The sequence below is a fragment of the Nanorana parkeri genome, unplaced genomic scaffold (assembly GCF_000935625.1).
Source record: "Nanorana parkeri isolate BGI_ZX_2015 unplaced genomic scaffold, ASM93562v1 scaffold32, whole genome shotgun sequence".
NCBI lineage: Eukaryota > Metazoa > Chordata > Amphibia > Anura > Dicroglossidae > Nanorana > Nanorana parkeri.
This window is the reverse complement of record NW_017306300.1, coordinates 47683-67962: the sequence shown is the minus strand read 5'-3', so window position 1 is coordinate 67962 and position 20280 is coordinate 47683. Positions and strand designations below refer to the sequence as shown.

Genomic DNA, 20280 nt, shown 5'->3' with positions numbered 1-20280 from the left:
ACCCTAAAGATGGTATGTTCTGTTGACCATTGCGAGCACACATTTGTTCAATTTACTACAAGTATAAGGATATATTGCTGCTTACAGCATGAACAAGCATCAATGTACAAGTGTGTATAAAAACTTCACAGTATGTAAAAAAAAAGTGACTCCATGTCCATAGGTCGTCAAAGAGTGTGCAGCAGGGTTAGCTCCGTTCACACAACGCATTTCTTATTTCAGCACAGTTTTCCATGCGTTTGTACGCTTGTTTGCAGCTACTACTATAGCTGGAGCGCGTGGAAGTCACCCAGAATGTACATTTTTGCACGGTGCGCATTTTTTGTGCCACACATATGGCGCACACGTGTGAATTAGCTACATTAAAATATCTGGGTTTTGTGTTTTGCGCAATTCCACATGTACAAATACGTGCAGAAAAATGCTAATGTGTGCACGGAGACTAAATCTGGAAGAATCTGCGCATTCACAGGCTATGTGTACACAGGCTATGTGTACATAGCTAATGGAAACATTGATTGTGTGTAACTAAAAAAGTGTCAGTTAACATTTTTGCCATGTGCTGCTCAATTCTATTTCCTCATTATTATGTGTAAACACAGACCTGACATCATAAAACATTTCTTCCACATACAACTTTGCTAGCTGAATGAAAATAAAAGAGCGAAATAAACAATTACTTAGTTACTCAGATAAGAATGGAATCTACCACAGATGAACTAAAGGCTGTTTCAGAGATGCCGGAGACCAAATAGTGAAGTGACCTGTACAGCTCTATTTAAATGATATGGCAAGATTTAGTGTATATGCAATAAAAGGACTGTACAGGCACAGTGAATGAGAGAAAATCTGTTGGCACAGATAATAAACAGAACGGCCTATCCGTCATAAGGTTTAAACACCAGACCCCTATTACATACTGTATATTAATAATATTAATTTTAGTGGAATTTTCAAGGTGTTGACAGTATATGAAAATATTACTTTTATTGATTTACATTAACAGCACAGTTAAAATTATTTTTCATTAAAAATTATCAACAAAGTTCCAAAGATTGTTCTATCATAATGTATATGAAACTATATGAACACCCAATCAAAAAATATTACATAGCTTCTGTATACTCTGATGACATATAAGCTTGTATCCAGAATAAGCTGATCATTAGTAGTGGAAGAGTGGTTATTGACTTGTTTTGCAGTTTAACAGTATGAGTATGGGGTTACACATAAAGAGCAATTGACATCCCCCAGGAGACTGCAAAGAGTAAAAAACTCACTGCCCCCACAACTAGCACCACCGACCAAGGGTCCAAAAGAATCTCAAAATTAGATCCCCAGGAGTCCAAAGTGAACACAAAAAAAAGTGTGTGGGGGTTCCCCCTCAAAGCCATGCCAGCCCCTTAAGGTCTGGTAGGAATTTTAAGAAGGAACTCACCCCCAAAAATGGGGGGGAATGAGGGGTCCCCCCTAAAAAAAATTCCATACCAGACCCCTGATCCAAGCATAGGCCTGGGGGGGGGGGGGTGAGCGATTACCCTAGCGCTGCTATTACCTTTGTAATATGTATTTTGTCATGTTTGTTTAGATTATAGATGGATCTCCCATAGAAGTTACCTTGGCTAAGCCAGTAGACAAGGACAGTTATGTGAGGTATACCAGGGGAACAGGAGGAAGAGGAGGTGCCATACAAGGAGAATATACTTATACCATTGGCCATGTCTATGATCCAAACACAGCCTATCTTGGAGCTCCTGTCTTCTATGCTCCACCTCCATATGCTGCAACGATCCCAAGTATTCCTTTCCCCCCAGCAAAGGGCTATGTCAGCAACCGTGGCCTCATCCGTCCTCCTTCAGTCAGAGGTAACAGCACAGTCCCTGAATGAAATGAAGCTCACTTATATGTAAAAATTTTGCCATCATTATTAATTGAGAAGGCAAACCATAATGTGACAATTTAGAAATTGAATTAGGTGCTTAGATGCCCAGTGTGAGTTAGTTCTGTGTAATTTATTTAAATAGACGCCTAATCAGTCACCCTTATAATATACTGGGAGCAGTTAACAATCCTAAAGTTCCGTATCCAAAAATCCATACTTTGTAAATAGATTAGAGACAGTATGAAAAATGGATGTTACATTAATCATCACTGCAGGAAAATGTTATAATAAATAGCTCACTAGCTTCAGGAAGAAGCTGTGTGCTTTATAATAACTGATTTAATTTTGAATCAGGATTCAAGGACAACAAGATGAAAATGGAATGGTATCATTAAGAGGCAATTGTCCTGTGAATGAGTGGACATTAAAGTAACCCTTACCGTTGGCCATACAGTGCAAAGTAAAAGTGTCACCCCCAAGCAGCATATATTTTCCTTCACTCCCTCTGCTTTCTATTCAGCCCCCCATGAGCTAACTCAAAAACCCATCACATTCTGATACTGTTGGTAAGCATGTAACTTGCTCCCCCCACTCCCACGTGACAGCGTTGGTATCTTTCAATTGGACCAACACTGTCACATGGGGGCAAGGAAGGAGTCCATGGCCCTGGGATAGCACTAACAAGCTGGTTTAGAACTCACACAGTGCTCTCTTTCGCTGATCATGATTGCTAACCTCCTTTGGAAAATGCTAGATGCCTGCCATAATGACTCCCTGGTTTAAATACCGGACCCAAAGCATTTTTGTAGACCAGGAAGGTCATGATAAATTCAAAATCCTAATCTGCATACTTTTCCAAGGTCAGTTACTTAAAGTAATAAAGCAACAGAAAACATGCAGTGTTAAAAGGATGGATAAGCAAAGGTAGTCTCTATGTTTCTTTCATCGGTTCATCAAAGGCTAACATCAGACTTGTTGACAGTCGGGCCTATTTTCCCATTTAAGTCATTGTAAATTAGACCCTATCATTTTCAATAAAGTATTTGCTGAGTTGATAGGATGTTTGTTTAATTGGAGATGATAGCAATAGCATAGTATGAGCTCTGTAAAACCATGACAATCCTTTCTCTTATGTATCGAGGATTAGGATAATATCTACAGTACTGTATTTGATTAATATTTTACCCATGTTTAAACACTTTTAAGCAATTTGCAATAAACAGGGTATTATCTGACTGAGGGTTACTTAGCAAATGGTTACAGTTTGTGTTTAATTGCACATTGATTTGCTACTTTACTCCTTGGGATGAAAAAGAGAAAAGAGTCTTAATGGACTCTGGTGATAGGTTTATTTATACAAACTTGAAAATCAGGCTGCTGCTAGTTGTAACATAGCATAGGCCCCATATAAATCTCTGTAATATTTTAGGAAAACCACATTTTGTGTGGTAACCTGGGCTAAACAATTAGTTAATTACTTTACATATGAAAGCTCCAGTTGCCTATATGACACGCTGATCCAGTGAATTCAATACTATTTAAGAAATATGAAAAACAGTAGTGCTAAGTTCCCTGCATGCATGCTTGTTCCAGTTCAGTAGGCAGCACTATAGGCAGAACTAGCCAGTATAATTTTCAGAAGAAGGTGACAGCAGTGGCAAACTTTAAAATGCTAAAGTAAGGTTACCAGATTTTTCAAATATAATCTGAGGACACCCTACTAACCGTGTTCACTTTTAAACCACACCCCCCAGTTGTAACCACACCCACAAACCACACCGCTATTTTTAACTACACCCACAAATCATATCCCAATTTTTAACACGTACTCAAACAGTTGGTTCTTTGAGAACAGTAGGTAGACACTGAAGGTATAAAGACAAAACAAGCAGATTTCAAAGAAGAAGCGCCAAGATATGTATTGATAGTTGGGAGGGAGATCTTCTGAACAATTGGCGGTGTGGCCAATAAAGTGTGTGTTGCTTCATGGAGTAAAGTGAACCCCAGCATTGCTGTCATTATCAATGTTAAAATATCAACGTATCCTACCTTTTCAGCCTCAGTGATGCTAATTGTAATTTAAGTCATATTCATGCATTCACCTGAGTTCTGTCTATGATGCTTTTTTTATTTGCAATAACAGTTTAATTTTCAGGACAAGCATTCAGGATGTTCCCTACTTCTCAGTCAAAGTACTGCTTGGACCGAGATGAAGGGAACACCATGAAAGCTTGTCCTGAAAATGATACTGTTAGTTGTTTTTTTTAAAGTATTACAGACAGAATTCAACTGTGTTGCAGCTTCAGTGAGAAACTTGGCATTCACTTTTATTCACAGGGCAGGGGTCAGTTGTAGATAATGCAGAATTCAGTAGTAAGAAACACAGAGTTCAATAGTAAGTATGGCAGAGTTTAATAGTTCGAAGAGTTCAGTAGTAAGTAGAGTTCAATAGTAACTAACACAGAGTTCAATAGTAAGTAACACAGAGTTAATTTATAAGTAACATAGAGTTCAATAGTAAGCAACACAGAGTTCAGTAGTAAGTAATACGGAGTTCAGTTGTAAGTAACGCAACGTTTAATAGTAAGTAACATAGAGTTCAGTAATAAGTGTGCTGCACTGCCGTGCAGTGATATTCAGTGCAAAGTAAACAAAATGCAGGGGACTGTCCCCAGTAAAAGAGAGACTAATGTTAACCATATGCTAAAGTAATCTATCCACCCAGAAATGCAAGAGAAACATCTCTACAAAACCTGTTGTAGCAGAATTCAACCTGCCATCCCACCCTCCTTACCTTGTGGAGATCTGTACAATCCACCAACCCCTACCTTTTTCTAAACCTGGTTTTGTTATGTAGTGCTACCCCTAAGGAGCTGTTGGATGGGTCTTTCTGTCTTTGCCCAGGGATGATCCTCCCTGACTGAACCCTAACTCAGTGTTACACCTAAAGTATGATGTATTCTGAAAAAACAATAAAAGGGCCTTAGCGTTGCATGTAGAAAAACACCCATTGCGAGAAAAGATGCAGGAGCTATTTTGAGGCGGATGCAGCGCAGTTTTGGTCCCATAGACACCTTTATGCAGGGAGAAACGCACGGTTTTAAAAGCAAAATCATGCGTTTTTAAAAGCAAATATGCGCCAAAATGTGCATAAAAAGTGTGCGAACTGCAAACGCCTAGAAGTGCACCTAGTCTTAAAAGCATTAATACAAAAACCATCAAAGGCACCAGTAAATTTCAGGACCTATTACTGCTATACAAGTACTCTAGTCCTAGCTACATGACCTAACTACAGTCTACTGGCCAGTGGGCTATGGGCAGTCTGCTGGAGTTGTGGTCCCCGGTTTCCTGTAGGAGCCCTAAAGCCAAGTCAGCCAAGTGCAGTAAACAGACAGCTAAAGACCTTTCATCACAGATTTGGTCCTGATCACTCCCCTCTGAATGCCAGGTGTGAATTCATGCCATGCACATGGAATCCCTTCTTAAGCAAGCATTAGTCCAGCAGCAGCACAGCTCAGGCCTCTTCACCAGGAATCATCAGTTCCACTCTCAGAAGTCTTGAACACAGCTCTACAGTTCTGGTCATGGTTCTTTGTGGCTCTGCCTTATACACTGAGTGGCCAGATTATTATGACCACCCCATCAGTTCTTCGTTGGGCCACGAGATGACTCCACGAGGTGACTTCGTTGGGCCGCCTCGTGACTCCACGAGATGTTGAAAGGTGATGCGAGGAATCTGACACTGCACTGTTGCCCTTCTGTTGTCTTGTACCAGTCTTGCCACTCTACATTCTGCCCGAACATTGACTAGTGGCTGACGGCCACAATTCGCACGTACCGACCAAGATTTTCACCTGACAGTCCAGTCTTTAAAGGGGTTCTAAACCCTCCGGTTTTTTGCCTATATCTACTGCTAGCAAGCAGTAGATATAGGCAAGAAGTTTTAACAAAAAAACCCTGCTTTAACTAGGTTTCAGCTTACCTCGTTATCGCTGCGTGCTCCCGTGCCGAGAATCAGGAACTGCTCGTACGGCCGCAAAGGATCTTGGGGCAGGCGCATGCGCAGTTCAGATTCTCGGCCGGGAGACGAGCAGAGACGCAAGGTAAGTCTATGGACGCGTGCACCCGCAATGAGACACCGCTGGATCGGAGGGACAGAGCAGTCAGCGCTGGATCGGAGAGCCGCCGCACCGCTGGAGGGACAGATGAAAACATCAGGAAAGAAGAAGAAGATCGGAATAAGAGACATCATTTAAGGTAAGTGCTAACATTAACATGGGGGGAGGGAAATTTCTTTTTGACTTTAATGTCACTTTAAACACTTTAACAACAGCTGCTCTTGAACATTTAACGAACTCTGCTGTTTTGCTGATACTCGCCCCATGGCTCAGAGCGTCAACAATCATCCCACGTTCAAAGGCTGTTAAATTGCGTTGTTTACCCATATCTTCAGAAAAAAAATCACTTCTACTGTCGTGGTAAACAACCTGCTTCCCTATTTATGATGGTCTGGCCCTCTAGCAACTTCAGCGCGAAATTATAGCTAATTATAGCTAATTTGCCTACAAATGTCAGGTGGTCATAATAATCTGGCCACTCAGTGTAGTTCTTTGCCACAGTATCTCCCTGCAGCCTGTCTCTCTCTCCTGGGTCCTGCAGCATAAGACTATACACAAAGCAACAAACTCCGGGTCCCAACTATGTACCCCTCTCTGCAGTTCTGGACAGGGGTACAACTCATGGCAGTACACTGTTCCCTTCTCAGCCCAGACTCCTGGCCCACTGGCAGCAAAGCCCACTCCCGACTGTTCACAGCAGTCCATAGTTACATAGTTAGTCGGGTTGAAAAAAGACACATCCCCATCATGTTCAACCTATAGAGATATAAAAAAATAATTCACATGGTTCTTCCTTCTGAATGTTCATCCTGCCTCTCTCCTCACGCACCTTTTCTCCCCCAATATTCATATCATTGCCTCTATTTGTAAATTACCTTCATTAAGTTTTACTAAGGTAATACTTAATAATTATTTATGCCATCATTATATGTCATGACCATCTCATGACCACACATAATTCTTCTCATAATTAAAACTAATGTTATAATCCATAGCATATTATTTACTCACACTTTTTTCTATATAATTGTAAACAGCATTATGTGTTACAAAATGGTGTTCAGAAAATAAAAGGCTAAAGGTTATAATTTGTTCATTAATTTATTATGAAGTTCAGTCCAGTGTACACTGAATAAGAATAAACAATGGAGGAGCATTTTTTTCTTTTTTTACTACTGTATAACTAAACATATTTATCCATGATAATGTAAAACATAGATACTGTATTACCCTCTATGCAGCATTCAGCTATTCAAGTAAAGTGTTAGAATGTGATTTCCAGTATCTTTCAGCAACACACAAGCAACTTAGAATTGATAAACCATACAGCCTAAAATGCACAGCTGTACAGAATAGGGGGGGATCAGAAGTATGTAACTATAAATATATATATATTTTTTTTACACATTACATGTCAACCAAGGCCAAGTTGGGACATGTAGTTGCCCTGTAGCAGACGCCGTAAATAGTTCAGGAAGTTGCAAATAGGAGTTCAGTGGTTAAAACTTTGGGTTGCAGTAAAGAGCCAAGAGAGAATAGGGTCAGAGCGGGTGACTGTGGTGGATACAAACAGAACATTCTGGCTTCTAACTACTGCCAGGAAAAGCAAGTACACTGTACAGGTGCATTCCATCAAAAAAGGCCTGTATATATGTATAGCGATCATAAAGAAAAATAATTCCTGTTATCAGTAACCATAGTCTCCAATATTTTTTAGATTACTTGGCTATTTTATTCCACTATTTTATTGCACTGTCTTTTCCAATAAAGGCTTGCAGATGACCTTTCTCACTTTTTTTAAGACATATTATATACCAAGCTCGCTTTTCTCAGTACACTATGATTTGAGCGTGTCTAAAATTAGATAACTTTAGATTTTTCAAAATAAAAATCCAAATTAATTTTATTTCTATATTTCTTCAGTCTACAGTAGTACAAGTTACATTTTTTTTTAATGTGTGTAAGGTTTGCTAACTCCATTGTTTCAGCAAGTTCTCTGTACACGGGGCTAACTTTTTCATGATATCGTGGATCTGGGTGATTTCTGCTGATTTGATACAGTTTGATGCCTTCTTGCATTCCTAGAAATTTACATGAGTGTACCTGTAGGGGCTGCGGGAGTTAGAGGACTGGGAGGTCGGGGATACCTGGCATACACTGGCCTGGGCCGCGGCTGCTTTGGATACCAAATGAAAGGAGACAAGCGGGGAGATGAGAAACTTTATGACATTTTGCCAGGAATGGAGCTAACACCAATGAGTGCTTTAAAGCCACAAGCCATCAAACCTGCACCACAGGTAAGTCCTGAAGTGTATAATATCTTTCATTTTTAAAGAGGAGAAAATAAAGCCTTCTCAGGCAAAATATATATGGTCACAAATACATTTTAGCTATAAAAAAATAAAGAATTTAGGAACAACTGTACTATTAGCTACAATAACATTGTTGTGTTCAAAAGGAAATATTTGATTTTTGTTTTCTATTTAAATAAGTCCAATAAGTGGGATAAGCATGAGGTGCGTATAGTGCTTAATAAAACTCTTGCCCCGCACACCCCTGCACACCCCTAACTTGAGATATTCCATAAACACAAATGATTGACTCAATCCTGCTGTCAGACTTTGTGTGGGGTGCATACTTCAAAAATAGTCATGGCAGGTTATCAGGGCCGATTTACTTTTTCTGCTGCCCCAAGGCCAGGTTCTTCAATGCGCCCCCCTCCCCGCCAAACCTGCGGTGGTTGGGGATCTTGGTGCCATGGGTGTGGCGCTGTCGGTGGGGAGGGGCTTTTGTGTGGCGGTGTTGCCCCTTTGCTTCTTGCTTTGGCGCTGTGTGGAGGCATCAGAATCATTTGCATGTGGCGTTGAGGCCTTTAATTGCTGCGGGTTTATTTGATAGGCAGCCACTTGCTTATTGACAGCTTGTCGGTCTGTTGGGTGGATCCCATTGAATCTCTATCACCTCCACGGTGATTGGGGCTTTGACGCTGCAAATGTCCAGTATGCTAATGTTTCCGTGCAGCGTTGGTGGGTAATGGAGGGTCGGCACTGTTGGGTGGGAGCCCCTCTCGCTGACAGTGCTGTACCTGAGATCTATAATCACCGTGGAGATAATGGAGATTTGGTGAAATCTATTTAATAGACTTACAAGCAGTGCTGCCCCTCTACTCCCTGCCGCCCTGAGGCCATGGCCCTGATGGCCTTGTGGGGAATCCGGCCCTGAGGGCAGTATTGGATAAGGTTGTCTGCAGGAGGTTACCGCAGCTTCTGATAAGGCAGCCTGTAGGTAGGTTATCCTGGGCTGTGATAAAGCAGCTTGCGTAGATAAAGTATCCTGTGTCTGTATGTTGCAATAAGGCAGCTATGTTAAGGCATCATGCAGTCTCTAAATATGGAGGGGTTAATTGCAGGCAGCCTGTGGTTATGGAGGGGTTATTTGCAGACAGGCTCTAGTTATGGAGGGGTTAATGGCAGGCAGCCTCTGGTTATGGAGGGGTTAATGGAGGGCATTTTCTGGGGGTGGAGGGATTTAGGCAGCTTGTGGTAATGGAGAGGGTAATGGCAGACATTCTATGATGACGGAGAGGGTAAGGCAGCCTGTTATAATGGAGGAGTCAATCACAGGCATTCTGAAGTGATGGAGAGGGTAAGGCAGCCTCACTGTGGGGACACCAGGTATAGCAGCTCCGGTGGTATGTGTGAGTGAGGAAGTCCCATCTCTAGGGCGGGGGAGGGGAGAGTTTTCCCCACAGACACACAGAGGATGAACACACTCACACACTCGGGCTCCCAGCTGACATGCCATAACAAAGGATTGATTTCCTGCACCACTGTCCTAGCACAGGGACCGAGCCACCCACCATCGGTTCATACACCGTCCTGCACCCGGCATCCCTGACAAGTTGTGCTGCGCCTCTTCTCACTGCCCTCCCAAGGCCATGGCCTCGGTGGCCTTGTAAGGAATGAATAAACATAATTCTACAGAATCATACTGTAGTATCTTGTTAAATCAGGAAGACATATGAACAGTTCATGTAAGGCTGTTGGTAAAATAATAATCAGTAGCCTAATGTAAGTAATACAAATAATAGTAATGGATGTCATTTGCCAAAAAAAAAGCATTTTGCTTCTTGAACTATTTTTAGGAGAGTGTCGTATGACAGCATATTATCAAATACGATATTTCCATTATGTTATTTTTCTGACCACATGCACATCTGCTGAGAAGCTCTTTGCCTTAATTTCTAGATAAGGAAATGCATCATTAGTTAGAGGACAGAACTTTGTGTTCTGTATCCTGGAATTAGATAATAAATTACAGAAACCCATCAAATGCCCTGACTAAATGACAGGGATGTAATGTATATTGAAATGTTCAAGGTCACCTGGCATTCTCCTAAATATTAATGGCATGACTAAATATTATAGAAATGGTAGATAAATGTCTTTAATCATGCACTGCATCTAAATTAACATTCAGCATGTTTCAGACATCTTTTTTTATGTAGACATTCATATACTATAAGTGTATATACAGTGTTGTCCATTAGTTACACAGGCACTATTTAATAAATAAGCTCCAAATTGTAATCTAAAATTTACTAATGCTCAATCTTTTGCAGTATTACCATTCATTGAAAAGTATTTTAAAATTATTCTTGCTAAGAATATGTAAAAGTGAATAACCAAATGAATCCTATCACTTATACTGTATATATAGTTTACAAATCTTCTCCTCTCATGAAGATCTATAGCAGGCATAAAAGGCACATATTGTACTAAAAATAGGTTTATATTAAATCAGATTATAGAATTAAATTATGAGAAAAATGGAATTTAAGAGAAAAATTTGATTTTAACATTTAACACAATGCAAGTTTTCATTACACAAGAATCTGAATTAGCCCTGGATGGCCCAGATTTCAAACTTTTAATTAATTTTTGCGCTGTATGTTTGGATGTTCATTGTAGAGGTTTATATTTTATACATATGTTCTGTACAGCAAAATGTAAACTGACGTGCTTCACAGACATGTTCCTATTTTTAAAGGTGCTGGAGGAAATCTGTCAAAAAAATAACTGGGGTCAGCCAGTATACCAACTGCACTCTGCAATCGGTCAAGACCAGAGACAACTGTTTCTATATAAAATCACCATTCCTGTCCTTGCTAGTCAGAACCCTGCTATGTAAGTGTGTGTATTATATTAGACATTCATTTGTGCACAGATGTTTAGTTCAGATGACTGCCGTGCAGTATTAAGACAGATTGCAACTGTTGTATTCTGTTCATTTCATGTATATTTATATTACCTTTTTGCTATATTTGTGTTTTATTATTATTATTATTTTACATTTAAGTGTAGACATGTTAAAATATCCATTGAGCTAAATAACAAATAATGTTTCTATTAATAACTGTCACCCTATCACACATATTAAGATATGTCATGAACGTATGTTGCATCCTAGAAACATGAAATTGAGAGTTTGATTGGATAATATTAGACATTTGTATAGATTTTCCGAAATTTGGATGTATCAGAATTTCCAAATGAAAAAAATAATGAATGCGCTTGTATCCGACTTTTTCCCGGAATGAAAATTTCAGGTGCATCCAAAAAAATTTCCGAATAACATTCTGAATAAATTTATGTTGTTAAACATTAACATAAATAAACAGCTTGGAATCCCCTCTCCAATTCATACCAGACCCTTCAGGTCTGGTAAGAATTTTAGGGGGGACTCCAACACCAACCCCCCCCCCCAAAAAAAATTGTGGGGTCCCCCAAAAAATCCCTTACTAGACCCTTAATCTGAGCAGCAGGAAAGGGGGGAGGGGGGACGAGCATGCAGCCCTCCATCCTACACCATACCAGGCCACATGCCCTCAACATCAAGAAAGAACAGTAAGCACTTAGCAAACCCAAGGAAGCAGTGATGTCACTCCCGATATCAAATGACACAACTCAGGCCTAGGGATTGACTGCTAGACTCCAGCACTGGCACAGGGGAGGTGGTCATATGCAAACTAGAAAAAATGGTACATGCATGAATTTATAACCGGCCTTTATAGCAGGGCGCACATTGGGAAGGCTTACAACAATACAAAACACAAAAATTCCTGTGGTCATATGCACCTTCATTTCAGTGGTGAGTACTGTGGATGGCTGCAGTGCAGGAAGAATCAGCAGTGGGGTGCTGGTAAGGTTAGTATAAGAGAGTCAGGGAGGAACTCTTTAAGAAAAAAACACTGTAATAATCACCCAAAATATGTTTGTTATTTCTAACTTTCCTATACCTTTTCAGTAGCCAAGTACCATTTAGGTCAACTGTAACATTTGCAAAATTTTATATTGCTTTTATAGCCACCCATTTACTCCTCCAAAACTTTGCATATCTGTGGATGAAGCAAAAAACTATGCAGCAGAGTATACACTTCAGACCTTAGGAATCCCAACAGAGACAGCTGAGCCACCAGCAGCCTTTGCCGGTAACTCCAATATGTGTACTAATCCTACATCATGTTTATCTTCTCGTTTTAGCACATACATGCTCAACTGGCAGCCTTCCTCATTCATCCTTATGGGCTTTGGATATTGTTTATTGTTATCTGGTAAAGTGTACACTTGTTCACAGAAAAATTGGGGGCTGTTTTCAGTAGGAAGTCATCAATGGCAGCTTCTATGTTTCTGCCATGACAGTTTTAATTTAATGAAAGCCTTGAATAAATTAATTGGTTCTCTCTGTATAGTAAGCCTAAAGGCAGGGGCATCCCAAAGCCGCCTGTCACCCGGAGCGGGTGCCAGGCGACACCTCGCTGTGATATGATCGCGCATTCGCGTGATGTCACCACGTGCGTACTCGATGACATCATCACACGTACACGGCCAGCATGGTGATACCTGCTGGCGGCCATCTTGGTTATGGATGCCGGTAGAGGGAGGAGGGGATGTTCACCTGGCGGGATAAGGTTTGCCATCGGGTCCCCTCCTCTTTCCTGCAACTGTCGGACTATCACGTACCTGATGGGAGACTGACCGTGTGAGGAGGCTTCCCTTGCACCTCGTGTCCTGAGTCCTCTGGAAGTGGAGACAGAGACCCGGTGGATTGTGAGTGACACGGGTGCCAGTGGTGTTGAAACCGTGGAAGCAGAAGGTTGCTTCTGTAGCTGAGCCGGAGTAATCCGGAAAACAGGGTCAAAACAAACCAAGGTCAAACCAGGAGAGTGTAGACGGTACAGAGGGATCGAGCAGAGAGAAGTCCAGTATTCAGTCCAAGGTCAGTGGCAGGCAGCAATCAAGAGTAGTCAAGGCAAGGTATCGGATTTAAAATCCAGGAGACCGGCAGTTCACAGGAACAGGAAATCGCAGGACACAGAAACACGGGGAGGGGCTGAAAACAATCCAGCAATCTGTAGGTCTGCAGGCCGGTTTTAAATAGGGAAGTAATCCTGATTAAGTGCGTCACTTCTGGTGCGGCATTTGGCGCGTTTTCCTGAGCGTCACTTCCTGTGCGCCATTTGGCGCATTTTCCTGTGTGTTACGCACATGCGCGTAAGTGTTCTACGAACAGCACAGAGACCTGGATTTGGCGCATGCGCAGGAGGTGAGGGTTGCTGACACAGACTCTTGGTCCATGACCGAGTGCCCAACTTTTCAGAGAGGGTGACACCAAAATGGCTGTCATAAATTTTGGTGTCACCATCCAATGGTGTCACCCGAGTGCGGGCTGCACCACCCGCATCCCCCTAGTGACGCCACTGCTTAAAGTGAACCTAACCTGCTGATTCTCAGAGAGGTAGTTTCCAATGGATTCTGAGGGTATGTCTGTGTTTTTAAAGTGAGTTTACCATGAAAGACCAATCAGAAGCCATGCTGCTTCTGATCTGTATGCCTGATGACAAAGACACCTGGCCCTGGAAAAGAGCAGATGGATCACATCAAGAAGATGGTAGTCCACCAGATGTGTTGGCCAGAAAGTTTCAAATCAGTTACTGAAAACTTAGTGGAACAGCAGTCTGTTACTGGCCAAATCGCCAGGTGAATATAAAAGAAAAAAGCCTGGAAAAAAAGAAAATGAATGGAGCCACCACATATAAGGATTGGCAAACTTCAATATATTACATTTTTGTTTTGGGGTTTAGATAGTTCCACAATAATAATCCATATTTAGCACAGACTTTGAAAAAAATTATATCTTCTATTATAAAATTCAAATTGCAGCAAACAGTCTTACACTGTCCACAGCTGCAACGTGGAAAATACTTTGACCCACTTATATGAGCAGCAATAGAAATGACTGATCTGTTTAACAGAAGATAAAGCTGAACTCCAGGACAAGCAATTTTTGTTTAAATACATGAGGCCTGTGTATTGTTACTTTAGTATTGGTGTGCTTTGTGTATTTCTCCCAGATCTGTGCAGTAATCCAGTGTGAAACTTTGTCTTTGTGCAGGAGCTTCCTGTAATAAAGACCAGGCACTGCTGCTCACTCTCTTTGTGCAGAATGACTGGTCTTGAATTCACCCCCTCCTGTAGTTTTCTGGAGGCATCCTGTAGTGGGTGGGGCCTGCTGAATCCCTCCCACATTTCCGCTCTCTGTATATTATATGCAGCACAGTGATGATGTCACTGCTACTTTTACTGGGTAAATTTTAGGTTGGCTCAGGCAATTATTGCACACAAAGTGAATTTATATCCCTTGTGACTATTAGAAAATATGTTTATATGAAAGTTTTTTTCCCCTGGAGTTCCGCTCTAAAGGCATCTTTTAGTCACAAATGTACCACCGTGCAGCTTGTTATCTGCTAGAAACAATATTGCAATCTGATTTCTACAATGACAACAAGTTTATCACAGGCTGTTGGATACTGAAACAGTTACAGAAGCAGGCACAATTATAAGTTTACTGTTTATTTAACATTTAATTTAGAGAAGCTAAACTATGATAACCTTTTGCTGCTGTGGATTTGGAACTGAAAATATCAATCATTTGTGTTACTGCTGATATAAGTGGATTAGAATCTTTCCCCGTGGAGGCCTTGTGGACTGTTTGTAAGAGTGCCTGCTGCATTATGAATGTTACAAAAAAAAATTGTTTTTTTATCCTGCCAAATTTTTGTCTATGCCAAATTTAAATTACTTAATATTTCCCACTATAGCATAGCCAACTCTGCTTGCTCTCACAAACCACATGTTTGTATTATACTGTTTGTTTATGAATCTCTTTTTATACTATTTTCCTTAGTGGATTATTTAATTGCCAGTAGTTTATGGCAATAAAGGCGGTTTTATGTGTATTTACATAATCTGTTTCTGGAATATACCAATCAGATGCCACAACTGTGGTAGGCTCCCTTTAACATGTGACAGTGTCTGAAACAAGAACTTATTTTCTATCCTGGCCAACCATTCAGTTTGTTTTGGGGCTTTGGTGAATTTGGTTACTATGGTAATACATAATCTAATATACTAATTCCTTCAAGTTTTTAATGTCTTGCTTACTTTAAACTTTAGGATATGCCATAGCTAGCTCACCAGCTGCAGTGGCTGCTGCCACCCAACTGAAGCAAGCAGTCGCCTTGGGACAAGACCTTGCCGCTTATGCCACCTACGAAGCCTATCCGGCTTTTGCTTTAGCAGCTCGAGGAGATGCATATGCTACATTTTAAGGATTACATCGCCTCCAGTTAAGCCCTCCTGTATGTGGTGAACGTGAATGAAATCTGAGGTTTTCCTTTAATGTGATGTCATCATGGGACTTTAGTCCACTGTGGCGGAATGGAAAATAATTCACATAGTTAAATATTTAGTGTATTTTTATAGTCATACAGTTGTATTTGTTTAGTAATACTGCAGTTTATATTTAATGGTCCTCAGCTTCAAGTTTGTTGATACTGTTTACACTTTGTACGCACTAGTCAGTAGTGGAGTAACAGAAACAGGTTAAGCCTTTTTAAATTTAGAGGACTTTAAACAATGGATCAAATGTGTTGTTGAGGGAATGGGTTTTTACCACAGGTAAACTGCCATTCTTGCATTTCTTTCCATGTTATTGTTTTTGTTGCATAGGACAATCTGGATAAATCATGAGCACTTCCAGAAGTCAGCACAGAGGCCTGAGAGGCCAAATTTCATTATATTTATCTTTTTACCTTTCCAAATTAAGCTTTAAGCTTACATGACCTAACAGTTCAGATTGTAAGACTCAGTGGTGTTGCATGGAGGGCTCTTCGGTGAGTCAAATATTTAAATGCCACATTGCTCTCTTCGGCTTTTCCATTTTTGCTGCAGGTCCACTTTTCTTAAAGGAAGTCTATGCTGAGAGATATATGGGAGCTGCCACTGAAAGTGGATATCATGCTAGTCCAGTGGCTTCAGTACTTTGGGTCACTGACCTGGAACAAGCACCCAAATCAGCAGTTCTGACTTCATTGGCTGTGTTCTGGGTAGGTGAGTCAGAATTAGAGTAGCCAGACACAGACAGACAACTAGTATTTTCAAGAGAAGGTTAGTGGTACCAGCCACCATATTTCTCCAAGTGCATTGTACACCTCCATGTCCCAGTGTCCTCCTGCTTCCTTAAATTTGTATCCAAGACAGTGTGTAATTATTTTTATTCAGACAGGATATGTTAAGTATTTTATTCTATGCTGCTGTTTTACTGTTGAATTTTTTTTTGTTTTTGCATGTTAGAAAAAAATTAATTCTATATAACCTATAGGGAAATCAAAGTAGCTATGTGACAATTCAAATGAAAATGGTGATTTAACTTAAGGTAACTTAAGGTATGCCAGACCTGCAAGTATTGTTTGATTCAAACAAGTATTGTTGGCCATACTTTACCTGACATGTTTGTTAGAAATATGACCTATTAATAGATGGGTGACACAAGGGAGACTGATAGTGAGCAATCACCAGTGTGTGTAGCCAGCACAACTTTGTTAAATGTATCTCCTGTCTGATTATGTATCTGTCACCCACTGCAAACAAAATACTCTCAGCTTCTTCATTTAAAGGACAGAGTAATTAAAAGAGAACTAATACAGACATAATCAACTAGTAGATGGGCAGTCAAAGACTTATTGATTTGAGTATATGTAAGCAGGGTTTAAAAAGTCTATAAAAATGTAATTGGTTGGTATCTCTTCTTCCAATCGCAAAGCTTGCATGGCCTTTGTAAGGTGATCTACACATGTAAAGCTAATGGCAAAAAAAGGAAAGGCGGCAGTATTATAGAAGAATGTGCACATGGAGCACTTATATTTGTACAGATGATACTTCTGTTTGTAAAGAACTGTCACTGTGAATTAAAGAAAAAAAAGTATTTCATATAACTTGGTAATAATGAAATCTACAAATAGCTGCCATCATGATACTGTGGCTAGTTCTAAAAAAAACTAATTTGATATGTTTCATTTGACATAATAAGGACATAAATAAATAATAACATAAATAATAACATAAATAATAACATAAAGAAAATGTTTACATGATTCGACTCGTTGGTTGAAAATGGGGCACCAAAATCTGCTTCTGAAATCCACTTAATAAACACTAGTCACATATGTACTCCTTTATTTAGCTTTACTTGAGTTCTCTGAAGGTGAGCCTTGGATCTAAGAGTCAGAGATGAGAAGACCCCCTGAGTCAGATAGTTAGAACCTATGCCAATAATGAATATGGCCTTCCAGCTACTAACTACCCATAGCAGTATCAAACACAGAGCCCTGTAGTTGTTTATTCTTTTTAACTACACAGATCTGTTATGTTATGCTGCCATGTATACTTAGGAGTGCATGTTATCAGCATGAGGTCAGTCACATGAGCAGCAAACGTGAGACTTCACGTGACCTCCCACCTCAAACTCCCAGGATCTAGAGACAGAGTCGGTTAAGCTCAAAAGGAAGGTAAATGTTCTCTTTAAAGCTGGATTGTAGACAAGCAGTTGAATATTCAGTTGAAATACACATATGGGAAATGTTTTAATCTGTCAAAGGATGTGTCATTGGGTTCATCCACCCATTTGGTCCAGACATCCGGAAAGCAGAGGCAGATACTTAGCTTGGTAGGGCCAAGCTGACAGGTTTGGAATTTTGTTCTTGCATCATCTGACTGACTTCTTAAGTGTGCAAGGGGTACATTTTGGTACATATACACAGCCTAATCTTTGTACATGATGTGCCCAATTTTAGTATAACTTAAGATGACCAAGATACAAAGTGGTGCCCTGGTATGTATACCAAGCCCTTCAAACCGTCGAACACATTTGTCATCCAACTTTCCATTCAGGGCAGCAAATGTCTTTCTTCCCATCTTGTCCACCCTCAGGCTTCAGTAAATTTGACATGTGGACAAATTGCACATTAGAGTGGCATGGTATCTTGATGGTAGCTTACATTTACCTTCTCTGCTACAAGTTGTAGTCATGTTTGGGTATCCTTTTTTGACACTTCTTGTAGGAAGGCAATTTAAAAATGTTTAATTATGTTGCTATTGAGGTGGGCACAAAAAACTGTTCTGCAAATTATAAATTAAATTGGCACCCAATGAAATTAGTCAAATGTATATGTAAATACTGGTTAAAAGCAATGAAATTCGTAATGAGAGAAATGTTAATTACAACATCAATAAACTTGTGCATACCATCTTTATGTACTTGTGTATTGTACTTTTTAACTTCAAATACTTCACAACCTTAGCAATCACCAATTGAGGCTCCTGTATTACAAACAATAAGGCTGCATTTACACTTAAGCGACACCTATAACACGCATCTTATGAGTTAATTTTGTGGCAGATTGAGCAGATTGTGAGCAGATTGTGGCATATTCATGTGCATGGGCAAAACGTGCTCAAACATAATTGCAATGGGAGTCAATGGGGTGAAAACGCGCTGAATCTGTCCCAAAGTAGCTCATGTAGTATTTTGTGTGACAGGCATATTTCTGCTGGTGACAAAATGCCCAGGTGTGAACAGGGGCTATAGAACTGAATGGGATTCCTGGGGTTAAGTGTTTTGTCCCACTGGTTAAACAGCAAAAGGTTTTCCCAGCACACTCACAAGCCAGCATGCAAAAAAACCTGTCTCACCGCTAAGGTTAAAAACAGAGGTTTAGATACACGTCTTCTTCAGAAAATTTGAAAGCCGCACAGCCACGTCAAGGCATCTCTAAATAGTGCGGTCCTAACTCTAAACTATGAGAGTCTCCATCTTGGAGCACATATGGCAAAAGATCAAATTGGGTGCAGGTTTGTCAGTTTGTTTTGCTTTTCCCACTGGTTGACACCCAACAATACGCTTTGGTGTCAATGGAGCCTAAAGGAACAGTATTGCAATAGCCCATACCAGCCAACCAGATGCTGGCTTATATTCTCAAACCTTGTAGGTGGATCCTGATTGGTTTTGTCTTGGCAACAGCACACCATGTTTTTTTTTCTTTGAAATAAAGGTAACTAAATAATTATGTGTAACTTTAGTAGTCTTTAGACCCTCCTATGGACCAGAACACTGATCTCAATGACTGTTGGTATGAGGCTTCACGATCTTTCCTAGGATGGCTGATTTTGAAAGCATTTCTTTGCATTTGTAGAGAAGTGTCTACTTTAGTTACATGTCACAACCTGACTGTAAAGCACACTCAACTGTAACATAAGGGAACAGTTCTACACTAAATGCAACCTTTGTGACAGTTTTGAAAGGCAATATTTAATACAGATATATAAATATGCTGCAGCAAAGAATATTTTATACATACACAGTGCCTTTTAAAAAAACAAGAATGTGCATGCTTCTTTTCTTTTCATTAAAAATATTAAATATTATTAATATAAATATTAAAGCACCCCGCTCAGGCAAAGTGGTGGAGTACTGAGGTTTTTCACCATCCTGTGATAGACTACAATCTCAATACAAATTAGTAAACTAAATGTGAGATAGTGGTCCATCACGGGAGTGAGCTTGGAGTGTTGACTACTTTACAACACACATAGGGACCACGGAGAACAAAAGTAGCCACCCTCCAGAAGGAAGAACAGTGTCAGCATGAATTCAGAGATGATTTGAGGATCTACAGCCGAGTGATACACAAATAAGATACAGCATTGTTGATAGTGTAGGTACTTGAATGCATTTTTAAGATTTAACTCCTGAGTTTAGTGTCTCTTTAAAGTAAAAGAGAACAGTCTTCATTAAGATGTGTGTTCTGCGCTCCTATACTCGGGCTGAAGGGGCTTCAGGAACACTTGACAAAGTTCTCATACTTCATACAAACTAAAGCCT

General features: G+C 40.2%; 1 protein-coding gene across 2 annotated transcripts in view; it reads left to right on the top strand.

Annotated features, from left to right (window-relative positions):
* Window positions 1–15751, top strand: part of A1CF (APOBEC1 complementation factor) — a 47019-nt gene extending 31268 nt beyond the window's left edge. Inside the window, exons 8-12 of one of the 2 annotated variants that reach the window (XM_018568539.1) lie at window positions 1589–1865; window positions 8110–8297; window positions 11050–11186; window positions 12366–12490; window positions 15516–15751. In XM_018568539.1, coding sequence (XP_018424041.1) covers window positions 1589–1865; window positions 8110–8297; window positions 11050–11186; window positions 12366–12490; window positions 15516–15670 — 882 coding nt within the window. In that variant the 3' untranslated portion in view covers window positions 15671–15751. Of the gene's footprint in view, window positions 1–1588; window positions 1866–8085; window positions 8298–11049; window positions 11187–12365; window positions 12491–15515 lie in introns of both variants that reach the window. The other variant, XM_018568531.1, reaches the window with a different exon arrangement.
* Window positions 15752–20280: the final 4529 nt, after the last annotated feature.